We start from the raw sequence: 16,744 nt of genomic DNA on the forward strand, positions 1-16,744 counted from the left end.
TTTCCCTCTTCCAGTTCCAGTCAAGACATCTCTCAGCTGACTGAAGCCACGTGGGGAGGAATACCAGTGCTGCACCCTCTGCAGTCACAACCATGCTTGTGACTAATTTGCTCCCCCAGTGAACTGATCCCTCTGCCCTGATCAAACCTCAGCTCGTACAGCTGAAGAATCACGCAGACCCCCAGGGATCAGAAACTGCGATAAGAGTGAAATGTTGATGGTAAGCACAACACCACAAAAGCCCCTTCTTCTTAAATCAGTGCCAGAGCTGCGCTGCTCGCAAAGTCTGTACCGCCTGTGTCTTCTTCAAGGAGAAAATCAGAACGAACCGCTGGTGTGGTCAGGTTGTGTCCCCTGGTGCAGACCAAACCCAGACCCAGTCCAGGCGCCCCCCCTGATCCCTGCTCGAAAACCAGGGGTCCCCCAACTCCAGTGTGACAGGCCACACAGCACGGGGGGGAGGGGGGGGTCTATCAACAGCTTAAGACCTGGGGAAATGGGTTAATTGGTTGGAATAAGCAATTAACACATTCAGTTAAGTAATTAAGACCTCATGTGGAGGACCTGCTTGTGGCCTTCGAGAAAAGAAGTTGAGGCCCCCTCCCCCCCACCGTGTTCAACAGACTTCAGCCTTTTCCAAAAACCGCCTGGAGCCCCGCCCACCAGCCGCGCCCCACCCATGCGCCCCGCCCACCAGCCGCGCCACACCCACGCGCCCCGCCCACCAGCCATGCTCCACCCACCTGCCCCGCCCACCAGCCCCGCCCCATTCAGCCCACCTTGTGCTCGCCGCGGACGATGTGGGAGGAGAACTCGTAGCGGTCCTGGCTGCGGTGGCCGCAGATGTTGCACTCGAAGGGCTGCCGGAAGCCGTGGCAGCCCATGTGGATGGTGAACATGACGTGGTCCAGGAAGAGGATGCGGCAGTGCTCGCAGCGGAAGCAGCGCACCGGCCGGCCCTCCGCGTCCACCACGCGCACCGCCTCCCGCGCTGGGGGGCTGCCGGGGCCTGAGGCGGGGGCCGGGGCCTGGGGGAGCGCGGCGCCCTCCTCCCTCTCCCTCTCGCTCTCTCGCTCCCTCTCTTTGGCGTGGCTGGGGCTGTGCCTGTCAGGCCGGGCGCGCAGGAGCGTGGGCAGCGGCGGCTGGTGGCCGCCCACGCTGTTGGCGATGGCGGCAGCCGTCGTGGTGGGGTACTGCTCCTCCGGCGTGCTCTCCGTGTCCGTGGAGTCGTGGCAGCCGTTGCTAGGCGACGCCCCGTGGCTGCGGGCCAGGGGCAGGTCTTCGTGCCCCTCGCCGGCCTCCCGCCCCGCCGGCGCCAGCGCCACACTGCCCGTGCAGTCCAGGCGCGGCCCGAGCGGCGCCAGCTGGGTGTAGACGGAGCTGATGACGGGGGTCAGCTCCGACAGGCAGGTGGGGTGGGGGGGGGGCAGCCGCAGAGGTCTCAGGGGCTCCTGGCCCCCCACCCCCAGGTATCCCCCACCTCCCCCCACGAAGCCATCCGTCCCCATGTGCTGCGAGCCCAGCAGGTCCCCCTCCTTCTCAAAGCTGGCGTTGAGGTCAAAGGGCATGTCGGAGACGCTGAGCCGCATGTGCTTCTCTCCTGCGGAGCACAGACAGACCCTCATCACCTTCCTCCTGAGATCTGACCAGCCCGTTTCGTAGCCCGCAGCTAATTGATCAATGGATAGCTAATTGATAAAAAAAGTTGATCACTCAGGATCTCACCCAGGATCTCCCACTGTCTCTTGGAAGAAGCCAAAGTATTGGCTTCAACACTATGACTGGGTAGCTTGTTCCACACTCCCGCCACTCTTTGGTTAAGGAAGTACCTCCTCTTCTGGGTGTAAAATGTGCTTCCACAATAGGAAGAAGGGCATGCCCCTAAGTCCCAAAAATGTCTCTGGTTGCTCTTCTCTGGATAGATTCCAGAGCAGCGGTATATTTTCTGTAACGTGGAGACTACAACTGCACTCAGTATTCTAAAAGAGGGCTTACTAGAGCATTTCAACATGCCTCACTTCAATACCCTGTATAGTCCAGCATTGTGTGCCTTTTCCATTGTGCATTCTAGCTGCACGACGCTGGGCTGCGGGTGTGTGCGGTGGTCAGCATTGCTGCCTTGCAGCGCTGGGGCCCTGGGTTCAATTCTGCGTGGAGTTTGTATGTGCCCTCTGTGTTCGTGTGGGTTTTAACACTGGAGCTTAAATGGAGGAGACAGCAGAAGGAGGGAGGGAGAGGACAGAAGAGAGGGAAAGCACATCTCACCCACAAATTTCTGTGGTGTCGACCTCTTGCGCTTGGCGATGCTGTTGGTCAGGCGGTCAATGAAGGTCAGCCGCTCGGTGGAGGGGTGCAGGAGAGAGTCCGGCATCAGCTCCAGGTCCCGCAACTCCTCCCCTGCACGGCGCAGACACACCGGTCAGTGCGCGCACGCTGGCAACTGTGCACTCACAGCTCATAGTGCAGGGAGTGTGTTGTGTCAGTGTGTTACCCTGGCTGCTCTGTGCAGGGAGTGTGTTGTGTCAGTGTGTTACCCTGGCCGCTCTGTGCAGGGGGTGTGTTGTGTCAGTGTGTTACCCTGGCCGCTCTGTGCAGGGAGTGTGTTGTGTCAGTGTGTTACCCCGGTCGCTCTGTGCAGGGAGTGTGTTGTGTCAGTGTGTTACCCTGGCCACTCTGTGCAGGGAGTGTGTTGTGTCAGTGTGTTACCCTGGCTGCTCTGTGCAGGGGGTGTGTTGTGTCAGTGTGTTACCCCGGTCGCTCTTTGCAGGGGGGGTGTTGTGTCAGTGTGTTACCCTGGCCGCTCTGTGCAGGAAGGGTTGGTGTGTCAGTGTGTTACCCCGGTCGCTCTGTGCAGGAAGGGTTGGTGTGTCAGTGTGTTACCCTGGCCGCTCTGTGCAGGAAGGGTTGGTGTGTCAGTGTGTTACCCTGGCCGCTCTGTGCAGGGAGTGTGTTGTGTCAGTGTGTTACCCTGGTCGCTCTGTGCAGGGAGTGTGTTGTGTCAGTGTGTTACCCTGGCCACTTTGTGCAGGAAGGGTTGGTGTGTCAGTGTGTTACCCTGGTCGCTCTGTGCAAGGGGTGTGTTGTGTCAGTGTGTTACCCTGGCCGCTCTGTGCAGGAAGGGTTGGTGTGTCAGTGTGTTACCCTGGCCGCTCTGTGCAGGGGGGGTGATGTGTCAGTGTGTTACCCTGGCCGCTCTGTGCAGGGAGTGTGCTGTGTCAGTGTGTTACCCTGGCCGCTCTGTGCAGGGGGTGTGTTGTGTCAGTGTGTTACCCTGGCCGCTCTGTGCAGGGAGTGTGTTGTGTCAGTGTGTTACCCCGGTCGCTCTGTGCAGGGAGTGTGTTGTGTCAGTGTGTTACCCTGGCCACTCTGTGCAGGGAGTGTGTTGTGTCAGTGTGTTACCCTGGCTGCTCTGTGCAGGGGGTGTGTTGTGTCAGTGTGTTACCCCGGTCGCTCTTTGCAGGGGGGGTGTTGTGTCAGTGTGTTACCCTGGCCGCTCTGTGCAGGAAGGGTTGGTGTGTCAGTGTGTTACCCCGGTCGCTCTGTGCAGGAAGGGTTGGTGTGTCAGTGTGTTACCCTGGCCGCTCTGTGCAGGAAGGGTTGGTGTGTCAGTGTGTTACCCTGGCCGCTCTGTGCAGGGAGTGTGTTGTGTCAGTGTGTTACCCTGGTCGCTCTGTGCAGGGAGTGTGTTGTGTCAGTGTGTTACCCTGGTCGCTCTGTGCAGGGAGTGTGTTGTGTCAGTGTGTTACCCTGGCCACTTTGTGCAGGAAGGGTTGGTGTGTCAGTGTGTTACCCTGGTCGCTCTGTCCAAGGGGTGTGTTGTGTCAGTGTGTTACCCTGGCCGCTCTGTGCAGGAAGGGTTGGTGTGTCAGTGTGTTACCCTGGCCGCTCTGTGCAGGGGGGGTGTTGTGTCAGTGTGCTACCCTGGCCGCTCTGTGCAGGGGGGCTGTTGTGTCAGTGTGTTACCCTGGCCGCTCTGTGCAGGAAGGGTTGGTGTGTCAGTGTGTTACCCTGGCCGCTCTGTGCAGGGGGGGTGATGTGTCAGTGTGTTACCCTGGTCGCTCTGTGCAGGGAGTGTGCTGTGTCAGTGTGTTACCCTGGCCGCTCTGTGCAGGAAGGGTTGGTGTGTCAGTGTGTTACCCTGGCCGCTCTGTGCAGGGGGGCTGTTGTGTCAGTGTGTTACCCTGGTCGCTCTGTGCAGGGAGTGTGCTGTGTCAGTGTGTTACCCTGGCCGCTCTGTGCAGGGGGGCTGTTGTGTCAGTGTGTTACCCTGGCCGCTCTGTGCAGGGAGTGTGTTGTGTCAGTGTGTTACCCTGGCCGCTCTGTTCAGGGAGTGTGCTGTGCCAGTGTGTTACCCTGGCCGCTCTGTGCGTGAAGGGTTGGTGTGTCAGTGTGTTACCCTGGCCGCTCTGTGCAGGGTGCGTCTCCAGGCTCTGCAGGTAGCTGTGGCAGCGCTCCCTGTGCTCTTCCAGTGTGCTCTGCTGCTTGTAGCTCCGACCACAGTAACTGCACTTAAAGGGCTTCCCCACTGTGGGAGAGGACACTGAGAGAGAGAGAGGGAGGGACAAAGGGAGATGGAGTGTGAGAAGATGGTGGGGTAGAGTTGACTGAACAGCAGACATGCCCTCTTCCCTGACTGGGAGGAGTCTGATACCCTTAACTCAGCCCAAGGTTGCACAAACTATTCTTAAAAGAATAACAGCCTGAGACTTGACAGCACCACAAGATTCCAGTCCTTTTGAAGTCTGGCAGCTCAGGTGGGAGGTGTCCACTGGGTGCTCCAGGGGACACGGGTTGGACAGCAGAGGTCTGAGCTTCTTGTTCGTGCTGCACTGACCCAAGGGGTGAGACTAGACCTCTCTTTCAAGAAGGAAAGACAAACACCTGAATAAAAAAAATCCCCAAAACATGAATCCTGATCCTTGGGAGCCTGACCCTGCAGTGCAGGACCAGGACTGGACACCCTACAGACACACTGACCCCCCCAGAACCAGGACCAGGACAGGACACCCTACAGACACACTGACCCCCCCAGGACCAGGACCAGGACCAGGACCAGGACCAGGACCAGGACCAGGACCAGGACTGGACACCCCACAGACACACTGACCCCCCAGGACCAGGCCTGGACACCCTGCAGACACACTGACCCCTCCAGGACCAGGACTGGACACCCTGCAGACACATTGACCCCCCAGGACCAGGAATGGACACCCTGCAGACACACTGACCCCCCAGGACCAGGACTGCCTATAATCCCAAGAGTCTGGCTCAAGGAAGGCTTGCAAAACTGAATGTGTGGCTTCCCCATTAGCAGGGATTTCCAGTTCTGCACCACACTTTTGTAAAAATGATGGAATTCAAAGAAAACGGTCACCTCCGCTCACAGCGTGACACAGCGATTTCCCGAAAACTCTGCCACGTTCATTCATCTGTGACGCACGGCCATCAGCCCTGGGCCCACGCACTGCGCCCCAACATTCATCAGTACCGCGCAGCGGGGAAAAACACGCCAAAAAAGGAGAGGAAAACGCGGTGATTTCATAACCGGAAAACGCCATTTCAGAAAAACCAGATTCTTCGGAACTCCACTGCATGGCAGAACGGCCAGCCCTCCCTCCGTAAACCGGCGCGAACGTCTCACACATGTATATTAATGTCTAATGAAGACATCTTCACGACTTCAAAACATCAACAGGATTTCCTGTTATTCTGCCTTTTTAAATGTCATTGTGTAGCGTGCGGTGTGTTCTGTACTCCATGTACTGTACTCTTGACACGGCCCCTCCTAGCCACAGACCTGTCTCTGGCTCGCTATCTTGCCTTGCTCCCATTGGCTGCAAACAGCCCTCTCTCCTCCACCACCCTCATTCTCTCCATCCCTACCTCCCTCTCTGATCCTCTGCCTGTGTCCCGAATCTCTCCCTCTCTAGCCCTCTGTCCTGCTCCTCTCCTGTCCTTCTGGTACCCCCTCTCCTCTGATCCACCCCTCTCACCAGCGTGGGTGCGGAGGTGTCCGGTGAGCGCGTCTCTGCGGCGGCAGGCGTAGCTGCAGAAGGGGCACTTGAAAGGCTTCTCCCCAGAGTGCAGCTTGATGTGTCTTAACAGGTTCCCTTTCTGGGTGAAGGAGGCGCCACACTGGTTACACTGGAACGGCCTCTCACCTGGCAACATGCACACACACAGTTACACACTGACGCACACACACAACAGACAATGTTACTCACTGCTCTGCCCATCCACCTCGCCCCCACCACTCTGCCTCCACTGCTGCCACACCCCTCCACCCCCTGATCCAACCCCATCCCATGCCCTTGCCCCTCTGTCATGCCTTTCCACCCCTCTGCCCCCTCCGCCCTGTCTCTGTGTTCCACCCTACCCCCCTGTCCCCCACTGCCCTGTCTCTGGGCCACACCCTGCCCCCCTGTCCCCCTCTGCCCTGTCTCTGGGCCCCGCCCTGCCCCCCTGTCCCCCACTGCCCTGTCTCTGGGACCCACCCTACCCCTCTGCCCCCTCCGCCCTGTCTCTGTGTTCCACCCTACCCCTCTGCCCCCTCCCCCATGTCTCTGTGCCCCAGCCTACCCCTCTGCCTCTCTCCACCGTGCCCCTCCATCCCCATACACCCCACCCTACCCCTCTGTCCCATACGCCCCATCTCTACGTCCCACCCTACCCCTCTGGCCCCCTCCACTGTGCCCCTCTGTCCCCATACACCCCACCCTACCCCTCTGCCACCCTCCACCGTGCCCCTCCATCCCCATACGCCCAAACCTACCCCTCTGTCCCATACGCCCGGTCTCTATGCCCAACCCTACCTCTCTGCCCCCCTCCACATACACCCTATCTCTACGCCCCACCCTCCCCCTCTGCCCTGTCTCTACACCCCACTCCCACCTCTCACCCGTGTGGCTGCGCTTGTGCACCATCAGGACGTTGGGGCCGATGCAGATCATCCCACAGACGTCGCACTTCAGTTTGCCGTTGGGTAGTCGGATGCCCCCTGGGGAGACGGGCTCGGGGCTGGCCAGATCACAGTAGCTGCCCCCACCCCCACCCCCACCACTGCCCCCTCCACCGCCACCCCCCTCCTCCAGCCTGTCCGCCCCTGCCTCCTCCCGGTCGCCGCCCCTGTCCTCTCCAGCCCGCAGCCGCCCCACTTCCTCATCGCTGTACAGCTCCACCTTGATGGAGTTCGCTGGAGCCACGGAGAGAGAGAGGGAGGGAGGGAGAGAGAGATTTTTTAATTTTCCTGCTAATCAGGAGGCAGGCTGGCAGTGCAGTGGTACTGTACAGCACTACAGGCAGGCCAACTGAGAGTGTGTGCCAGTTTGTGTCCGTGGGTGTAGCAGTGTGTGTGGCAATGCCAGGGATGACAATGTGTGAGTAAGTGTGTAGCACCATGTCAACATGTCAATGTGTGTATCAGTAACAGTGTACATTAGTCCAGGCATCAGTGTGTTGCACTATGAAAGTAACAGTGACTGCATCATGTCCGTGTCAGTATCTGTGCAGATATTTAGGCTATAGTAGTAGGTAACAGTGAACAGAATATACAGTGAAAGTGACAGGGTGTTTCTTGTGCATGTCGGAGTGCAATGGTAACTGTCAGCACGTAATAGTGCTTCAGAATCTAATATGGTGTAATGCGCCACCAGTGTGAAAAAGTCGCTGTGCAAGAGTGCATCAGAGTGTAACACCCAGTGTGGAACAGTCCTCTAGAGTATAGAAGTGTGCATTATACAGTCAATGCATAATGGTTATTATGTAATATTGTCCAACAATCTACCATTATTAAAATAGTGTGCTATAGTGCAACAGTCTGATAGTCTATGTGTTAACAGTGTGTAATATTCAGTGAGTGAGATGAGAAGTGTGCAATTGTGTGTCAGTAACAGTGCACCAATGTGTAATGTTAGTGTGTGCCAGTGTGTCAGTGTGACAATATGTCTGTATGTAATTTTCAGGGTGGTACAGTGTGACAATGTGAGACAGTGTTGGTTTAGTGTATAAAAGTCAGGGTGCTACAGTGTGATAGTGTGAGACAGAGTGTGGGTGTAGTGTATACCAGTCAGGGTGCTACAGCGTGACAGTGTGAGACAGTGTAGGTGTAGTGTATAACAGTCAGGGTGCTACAGCGTGACAGTGTGTGGGTGTAGTGTAGAACTGTCAGGGTGCTACAGTGTGTGACAGTGTGAGGAGACAGAGTGTAGGTGTAGTGTATAACAGCCAGGGTGCTACAGCGTAACAGTGTGTAGTGTTTAACAGTCAGGGTGCTACAGCGTGACAGTGTGTGGGTGTAGTGTAGAACTGTCAGGGTGCTACAGTGTGTGACAGTGTGAGGAGACAGAGTGTAGGTGTAGTGTATAACAGTCAGGGTGCTACAGCGTGACAGTGTGTGGGTGTAGTGTAGAACTGTCAGGGTGCTACAGTGTGTGACAGTGTGAGGAGACAGAGTGTAGGTGTAGTGTATAACAGTCAGGGTGCTACAGCGTGACAGTGTGTGGGTGTAGTGTAGAACCGTCAGGGTGTTACAGTGTGACAGTGTGAGACAGACTGTGGGTGTAGTGTATAACAGTCAGGGTGCTACAGCGTCACAGTGTGTGACAGAGTGTGGGTGTAGTGTATAACAGTCAGAGTGTTACAGCATGACAGTGTGTGACAGAGTGTGGGTGTAGTGTATAACAGTCAGAGTGTTACAGCATGACAGTGTGTGACAGAGTGTGGGTGTGCAGTGGTGTGTAACAGCAGGCCAGTGTGTACTCACCGCTCAGTGAGCGGCTGGGGGAGGAGTGCTGGCTGTTGGGGGTGCTAACAGTCGGCCCTCCAAGACTCCCCGTGAACTCCCTCTCCAGCGACGAGTCTCCACTGCCTGGAACACAGCAAGAGCCCTGTGAATACACACACACCCTACAACACACAGTGCTACAGCACTGTGAATACACATACACGCACTGCTACAGCCCTGTGAGCGCACAGTCTACAACACACACATTGCTAGAGCCCTGTGAACACACACTCACACTCCACAGCGGGCTTGAAAACACACACATTGCCCACATTTCCTCATTTCCCTTTGTGAGGACACAGAGTTTGTCACCGCACACAGACATCAGAGCTCTCATGCACCCGATTACAGGAAACACCATGAAAACTGGTGGTGAACAGAACAACATTACTGTTGGACACAGAAACTGGGCGACACCATCAGACCTGTCTGTCCAGAGAGCACAGGCTGAGTGACCACAGCCTGGACATAGAAACTGGACACAGACAGACCTGGCTGCACAGAGAGGACAGGCTCATTGACCACAGCCTGGACATAGAAACTGGACACAGACAGACCTGGCTGCACAGAGAGGACAGGCTCAGTGACCACAGCCTGGACATAGAAACTGGACACAGACAGACCTGGCTGCCCAGAGAGGACAGGCTGTGCTCCCACTTCCAGCAGGGAGATGCAGAGACAGAGATGCACCTTCTGCTGCACTGTGACAAATACTCAGGGATTAGAGAAACATTCTTCTCTAAAATAACAAATCTAATCTCAGAATTCCTACTCCTGGCAGAATAATTCCTACTCCTCAACAGAGTATGTGATCTCCTGAAATGGCCTGAGGAAAAGACAGTGAGACAACCAAATAAAAAGACTGTATTATTGTTGTAAATGTTTGTAAATGTACTGGTGCTTCTTATTGCCTTAGCAATGTTTATAAACAAAATGACCACCAAAAAAGAAAAATATTTGCCTGTTTTATTTAAGAAAAGCACTAGACTCTATTTGGAATGAAGGACTGCTATACAAAGTGCTGCAGACATGAAGGCTAAAATGTAATTCAATCAAAAAACAAGTGCACAGTGACACCTGTTCACATACTACATGACATAGAGATAAACCTCCTGCTCTACACTGTCACTACCATAACAGGGGCTGCAGCAGAGCCTGGCACTGCTGGAGCAGTACTGTCACACCTGGGCACTGACAACCCATCTGGACCCAGAACAGGGGCTGCAGCAGAGCCTGGCACTGCTGGAGCAGTACTGTCACACCTGGGCACTGACAACCCATCTGGACCCAGAACAGGGGCTGCAGCAGAGCCTGGCACTGCTGGAGCAGTACTGTCACACCTGGGCACTGACAGCCCATCTGGACCCAGAACAGGGGCTGCAGCAGAGCCTGGCACTGCTGGAGCAGTACTGTCACACCCTGACACTGACAGCCCATCTGGACCCAGAACAGGGGCTGCAGCAGAGCCTGGCACTGCTGGAGCAGTACTGTCACACCTGGGCACTGACAGCCCATCTGGACCCAGAACAGGGGCTGCAGCAGAGCCTGGCACTGCTGGAGCAGCACTGTCACACCTGGGCACTGACAGCCCATCTGGACCCAGAACAGGGGCTGCAGCAGAGCCTGGCACTGCTGGAGCAGTACTGTCACACCTGGGCACTGACAGCCTATCTGGACAAGACCAGAGTCATGGTCATCCAGAAGACAGAGAGATCTCAGTTAAACTGGCAGCCCAGTAAGTGATCTCCTGTCACAGCCTGAGGAACAGTGAGTCTGTCTCCCAATAATGCTCCATATTTTTGTATGAAAATTTATTGTGATGCGCCTATATTGTAAAAGTCTGTAGATTTCATGTTAATTGTATTTGTATGACTTTGGCAACACTGATTTATTCTCTGGTCATGCCAATAAAGCATCTTGAATTGAACTGATCTCATGGAAACAGGTACCACATCACACTTAACAACACACTGGAACCCACAATTAGCCATGTTTTGGTCTGAAGATCAGCTCATCGTGGAGTATCGACACTACATTGCACAAACACTCCATGGAAGCCGTGCACACAGAGTTCTGTAAAAATATCCTCCATGTGCACAGAGAAACACCAAACTATGTATGCAGCCCAGATGAATTAGGCCAATATCAATTGCTAATCAACATACAGAAGAGATCAATTAAATAACTGTGAAAAGGCCCTACTGAGCCACGGATAAAGCCAAAGAAGAGTCCCATCACCCAGCGGGCACCCACCAACCCCCGGACGGCATTACATGAACAACACAAATCACACCACCACACAAATCACACAGACAGTGAACCTGTCTCTCAATAAGGGTTTATGTCTCGTATGTCATATGAAATGTGTGTAAATGTGGTCTTGCTTGTATCTGCTTTGGCAACACTGTAATTTGTCGGTCACACCACTAAAGCTCTTTGAATTTGAACAGGAGTGAGCCCGTCTCCCAGGAATGATGCTGTGCATAATACAGTGGGAGGAAAGAGTGAGAAAGAAAGGAAGAGATGGAAGAGACAGGGGAGCGAGTGGCGAGAGACAAGACGCTGAGGAAAGAGAAGGGAAGAGAGAGAGAGGGAGCCGGAGAAAGAGAGGGTTTACCTGACACATAGGAGCGGCCGTTACAGTCCTCAGACTCCATCCTCACTCAGGCGGGCTGGGGACAGAGACACAGCGTCAGAGACAGGGAGGGGGTCCCAGACTGCGCTCCTCTCTCCCCCTCCTCGGACACAGACCGGGGCTCGCTCCGCACGGCCTGACCAAACTCGCCGCACACACCGCAGAGCCGGTGGCCGGCGGCCAAGCTTTAGCTAAATTTGTCGTTTCGAGTTGGTGATTCTGATGTGCCACATGGATGGTCAGAAATGAAAAAAAGCACCTAAAAAGCTGAAAACAAATGTCAAGCCCCTCACATCGTCATGCCTGCATAGCTCCTAATGTATCGACACGAGACAAAGAGCTCGCTGGGAGAAGCCCAGCTGTGCTCCGGACAGAATCCCTCTCGGTGGTCCTGAGCCGAGATCTGCCTGAGCCCCCGCCTAGGCTGGACGTCCCCTGTGGGGACTGGGCTAGCTGACCCACTGGTCCTGGACACCACGGAGCAGATCTGGCCCCAGGTGCAAACCTGTCCAGCGAGGACGCGAGTCAACCATCCCAACCGCGTGTGCCAGCGCCAGACCAGCGCCCCTGTCCGCGGTGCCCGTCACGCTGCCCTCCTGGTTTTAAATCAACAGGAGGCAGGCACATCCTGATTTCCCAGAAATCCCGCGGCTGGATTTGGAGATTCAATGCTCGTGCTTTGTTTTTGCAGAGTTCCAAACCATCATCGTACGGGATCTCCCCACTCTCTCGCCTAACTGCACCCCCTCACATCCCCGGCGCTAACAAGGGAAGGGTGCTGTCCCAGCCACAGACTAACTGGTCCCTGTCCCCCCCAAAAGGTTCCAAGATTCCACAGCGAAACACAGAATGAAACTGTCCCAAGACAAGCAGGGTGTCCAACCGAGTAACACTGCTCACAGCCTGAGTACTGACCTGGTCAATCACGGACAGCGGGCGAGCCTGTGACCGGCAGGACAGAATCTTCACTCTCCGAGAGGGCTCCAATCCCCAGTACTCTCACATCACCTCTGCGCCCGCACTTATAGGGCTCCTGCCCTGCTGCCTACCCCCCTCCGCACTCCCACCCTCCTCTAACACACACCCAGGAAACGACACAACAGGTGTGAGTGGGTGAGAAATACCTCAAGCTGAGGGCAGGACAGAGAGAGGCTGAGTAAAAAACAGAGAGATGGGAGGGCAAATGAGTAAAGTAGGACAGAGAGAGGAGGAGGAGGAGGAGGAGGAGGAAGAGTGCAAAAGGCCCAGAGAAAGAGTGAGTGAGAAGCTGTTTCCACTGCAGGAGAGAGACAGGTGCACACAGCGAGAGGGAGAGAGAGACAGGCGATCACAGCGAGAGGGACAGAGAGAGAGAGAGAGACAGGCGATCACAGCGAGAGGGACAGAGAGAGAGAGACAGGCGATCACAGCGAGAGGGAGAGAGAGACAGGCGATCACAGCGAGAGGGAGAGAGAGAGAGACAGGCGATCACAGCGAGAGGGAGAGAGAGAGAGACAGGCAATCACAGCGAGAGGGAGAGAGAGAGAGACAGGCAATCACAGAGAGAGGGACAGAGAGAGAGACAGGCGATCACAGAGAGAGGGACAGAGAGAGAGACAGGCGATCACAGCGAGAGGGAGAGAGAGACAGGCGATCACAGCGAGAGGGAGAGAGAGAGAGACAGGCGATCACAGTGAGAGGGAGAGAGAGAGAGAGAGAGAGAGAGAGACAGGCGATCACAGCCAGAGAGAGAGAGAGACAGGCGATCACAGCGAGAGGGAGAGAGAGAGAGACAGGCGATCACAGCGAGAGGGAGAGAGAGAGAGAGAGACAGGCGATCACAGAGAGAGGGACAGAGGGAGAGACAGGCGCACACAGCGAGAGGGACAGAGGGAGACAGGCAATCACAGAGAGAGGGACAGAGAGAGAGACAGGCGCACACAGCGAGAGGGACAGAGGGAGACAGGGGAGCACAGCAAGAGGGAGACAGGCGCACACAGTGAGAGGAGAGAGGGAAACAGGCGATCACAGCGAGGGGGTGAGAGGGAGACAGGCGATTAAGAGAGAGGGACAGAGAGAGAGACAGGCGATCACAGAGAGAGGGACAGAGAGAGACAGGCAATCACAGCGAGGGGGAGACAGGCGATCACAGAGAGAGGGACAGAGAGAGACAGGCAATCACAGCGAGGGGGAGAGGGGGAGACAGGCGATCACAGCGAGGGGGAGAGGGGGAGACAGGTATGTAAAAGTCAAGACATGAGAGACTGGTGTGAACAATAATAAAGAGAAACACAGGTGTATGTTACATAAAGAGATAGAAAAAGAGGTAGAGCAGAAGGAGAGACAGACTGATTAATCCAATCAGGGAAACTCCTGTCCCTCTAATGAGTCAGTCTCCATTCAGACAGCTCTGCTAGCTCATGGAAACTTTGTAGAAATTCTCTTTAAAAAGCCCTGAGACTCACAGCAAGGAGCACTGCAATCCAGCCCTTACAGCCGCCAGCGTGGAAAATTCAACCGAAAAACCACAGCCACTCACACTCACAGCTCGCCGGTGAATTCATTTCCAACCCACCTTCATGTACACTTCACAGTCTTTGCACCCCCCGTGAGGAGCTCAGCAGTGAGAAACCTGCTCTTCACACCAGCGGCAAAACTATGTCATCTCCAGACACAAAACCCACACTGATCAGAGTTCCCCCTGTCCAAGTCATATTCTGGGGCGCTGCATGGGATGTGGTAATAGAGGGGGTAAATCCTGCATCTTGTACATTATCCAAAGATCCTATAAACACTGGATTCATGCTTGGGAGACATATCACTCCATCAGTGACCAATAACTGTCAATTTATCATCTCTCCAAGAGATATGCACAAGGACTGATTCGCCAGGTGACACAATGACTGTCTCCACACTCTGACACTCAACTCACAAAGTGACGCACGGATCGACTGTCCAGCCCACGGACAGTTCCACACACACAGACACACAGACACACAGACACACAGACACACACAGTGACCCGAGGACTGACCTGCTCCCCTGACAGGCACTGTCACGCCATGACCCCTGTACGGACCTCATTCTCCAGGAACTCTGCGAAAGTGTGTGTGTGTGGAGTGGGAGGAGGGTATTTTACGTCATCCAAACAGAAATGAACAGGGCTCACGGAGCGCTCTCCAGCACCGCCAGTCTGAACGCCACTGACCGGCTGAACCTCGCCTCCTGACACTCAGAACCAGACCCTCAGCAGCTACTCCTGTGTCGCTAATTTATTCATCCTGACCCGTCTCGGAATTCAACGACCCAACTTGCTACCTTGAACACAACGCCAAAAAAAAAGCTCCGCTGAGACCAGACACCATTTGATCTGCAGACACAAGCACACTGCAGACCGCACACTGGTCGAGCTGCCCGGCTCAGCTCCTGCAGCCCGGGCGAGCAGTCTGCCCAGCGCCCGGCGACAACACACACTTCAGAGACAGCCAGGCGCCCGGAGGAGCCCCTACACCCCGCCAGCCAGACACACGACCGACAAAGTACTACAAGCGATCTCGGGGGGCCGCTATCGTATCTGTGGCGTGCCGACAGTGGCAGGGCACCAATTCTCGAGGTCTGTCTGAAGACAAATAATGTTTCTTATGCGCCGTTGCTATGGCACCCACCGCCCCGACCGATGCGACAGCCCTGTGATGACAGCCCTGGGAACCCCACTGTCCCCTCCTCCCACACCTCGCTCCCTCTTCCTGAGCCCTTGTCGACTGCTTTACCTGTCGCGACAGGCGATCGGCCCCGATACTTGGATTTATACCTCAGCCTTTCCGCTTGTTTTCTCTGGCGACGGCAGCATCTCCGGTAGCTTTTACCTGGAATCCCGAACAACTTCCGGTCCGACACCGGGATACAGGCACGAGCCATCGAGCGCGGAGCGAGTCGATCGAGGGAACACCGAGCACATCGAGAATCTAAATTAAAAAACCCATTACCAAAAGGCGATTACATTATGTTAAGGGTCCAATAAGTCCAATAAAGCGGGGGCGAGACTTCATCCCAGATGATACACCACTGCATCAAACAGTAAACACAAGCACAGAGCATAGAGGCACCAGTTCAGATCAGATGACAATCCCCTTTATTCTCCAAGTATGTGCAAGGACCTTACTCTCATGTACTTGGTGCTAGAAAAATATTCTACATAAACCATACACAAACATCATTAAGACAGTGCACATATAAGTAGGAAATCAGGGGAAGCAAAAATAAGCTGTTCAAATACTGGGTGGTTCTGTTTTTAATAGACTGTGAGCATTTTCTTGAGAGGAGATTATGAAATATGTGGTAACCAGGGTAGGAGGGGTCATCAGCAATCTTTCCTGCCCATTACTTTGCTCTGGAATTGTGCAAATCTCCAATACAGGGCAGATGACAGCCAATGTTCGCCTCGGAAGAGCATGTTTGTCATGTTTGATGTTGACCTTCCGAGCAGGCAGGAGCATTGACAGTTACAGAAGCAGTCAGAATGCGCTCAATAACAGCGCTGTAAAACTGCATGAGAACTGGCTGAGAGACAGCACATTTTTTTAGCTGGGACAGAAGGTATGTTTTCTGATGTGCTTTCTTTGTAATACTGGTGATTTAACCAGAATATCCATCTATCCTTTCATTTTTGCACCTCTGTATCCAAATCAGCGTCACGTGGGAGCCGGAGCCTATCCCAGCAAACAACAGGTGCAAGGCAGGGTACACTCGGGGCAGGACGCCAGTCCATCACAGGACACACAGAAACAGACACACTCTCACTCCAGGGCCAGTTTTCCCAGAAGCCAATTAACCCAGCAGCATGTTGTTTTTGTGGGAGGAAACCCACATAAACAAGTGAGAATATACAACCTCCACACAGATAATACCCTAGGAATGGAATCCAGGGCCCCAGTGCTGTGCTGCACCACCACAAAGCCCAACCAGGATATCCTTGGGAGAAAACCAAAAAAACACAGGGAAACACATGCAAACTCCATACGGAGGGTGCAACAGCCCAGAACCGAACCTGGGACACAAGAGCTGTGAGGCAGCAGTGCAAAACCGCTCACCACTGAACCGCTAAAAAAGCAGATGAACTAATAAGACACATACAGAAGTAGATAATATGAGTGAATATTAATTAATATCTTTCATTTCACAATGATGGGTGTGTCAACCCCTCTAAGGAAACTTTTAACCCTGCCTTCTGCATATACAAAGACAAAGTTCGCAGCCAGAGACAGCTGGGCCACCCTCATTAGACTTCATCAGTCTGGCACTCCTGCTGTGGTACCTTTGTAGGAACTGTCAGTAAATGTTGCATGCAC

The 16,744-nt window shown here is 54.7% G+C and overlaps 1 protein-coding gene across 1 annotated transcript; it reads right to left on the reverse strand.

Moving 5' to 3' along the window:
- Positions 1 to 770: 770 nt before the first annotated feature.
- On the reverse strand, positions 771 to 15,256 carry ikzf4 (IKAROS family zinc finger 4). The gene is made up of 8 exons (XM_088915239.1): positions 15,167 to 15,256; positions 11,400 to 11,454; positions 8,762 to 8,866; positions 6,899 to 7,192; positions 5,994 to 6,161; positions 4,397 to 4,540; positions 2,266 to 2,397; positions 771 to 1,600 (listed from the first exon to the last, which is right to left on the reverse strand). The coding sequence occupies exons 2-8, from the start codon at positions 11,437 to 11,439 to the stop codon at positions 771 to 773; spliced, it is 1,713 nt and encodes a 570-aa protein (XP_088771365.1). The 5' UTR covers positions 11,440 to 11,454; positions 15,167 to 15,256.
- Positions 15,257 to 16,744: the final 1,488 nt, after the last annotated feature.

Source organism: Atractosteus spatula, chromosome 1, assembly GCF_055471065.1.
Source record: "Atractosteus spatula isolate fAtrSpa1 chromosome 1, fAtrSpa1.hap1, whole genome shotgun sequence".
NCBI lineage: Eukaryota > Metazoa > Chordata > Actinopteri > Semionotiformes > Lepisosteidae > Atractosteus > Atractosteus spatula.

Excerpts from the sequence above, each read along its gene's own strand:
- ikzf4 (XM_088915239.1), bottom strand. The coding sequence starts at position 11,439 with ATGGAGTCTGAGGACTGTAACGGCCGCTCCTATGTGTCAG. Across the intron at positions 7,193-8,761 it reads CCCCAGCCGCTCACTGAGCG|CGAACTCCATCAAGGTGGAG; the intron begins GTGAGTACACAC and ends CCGTGGCTCCAG. Across the intron at positions 6,162-6,898 it reads GCACAAGCGCAGCCACACGG|GTGAGAGGCCGTTCCAGTGT; the intron begins GTGAGAGGTGGG and ends GCATGTTGCCAG.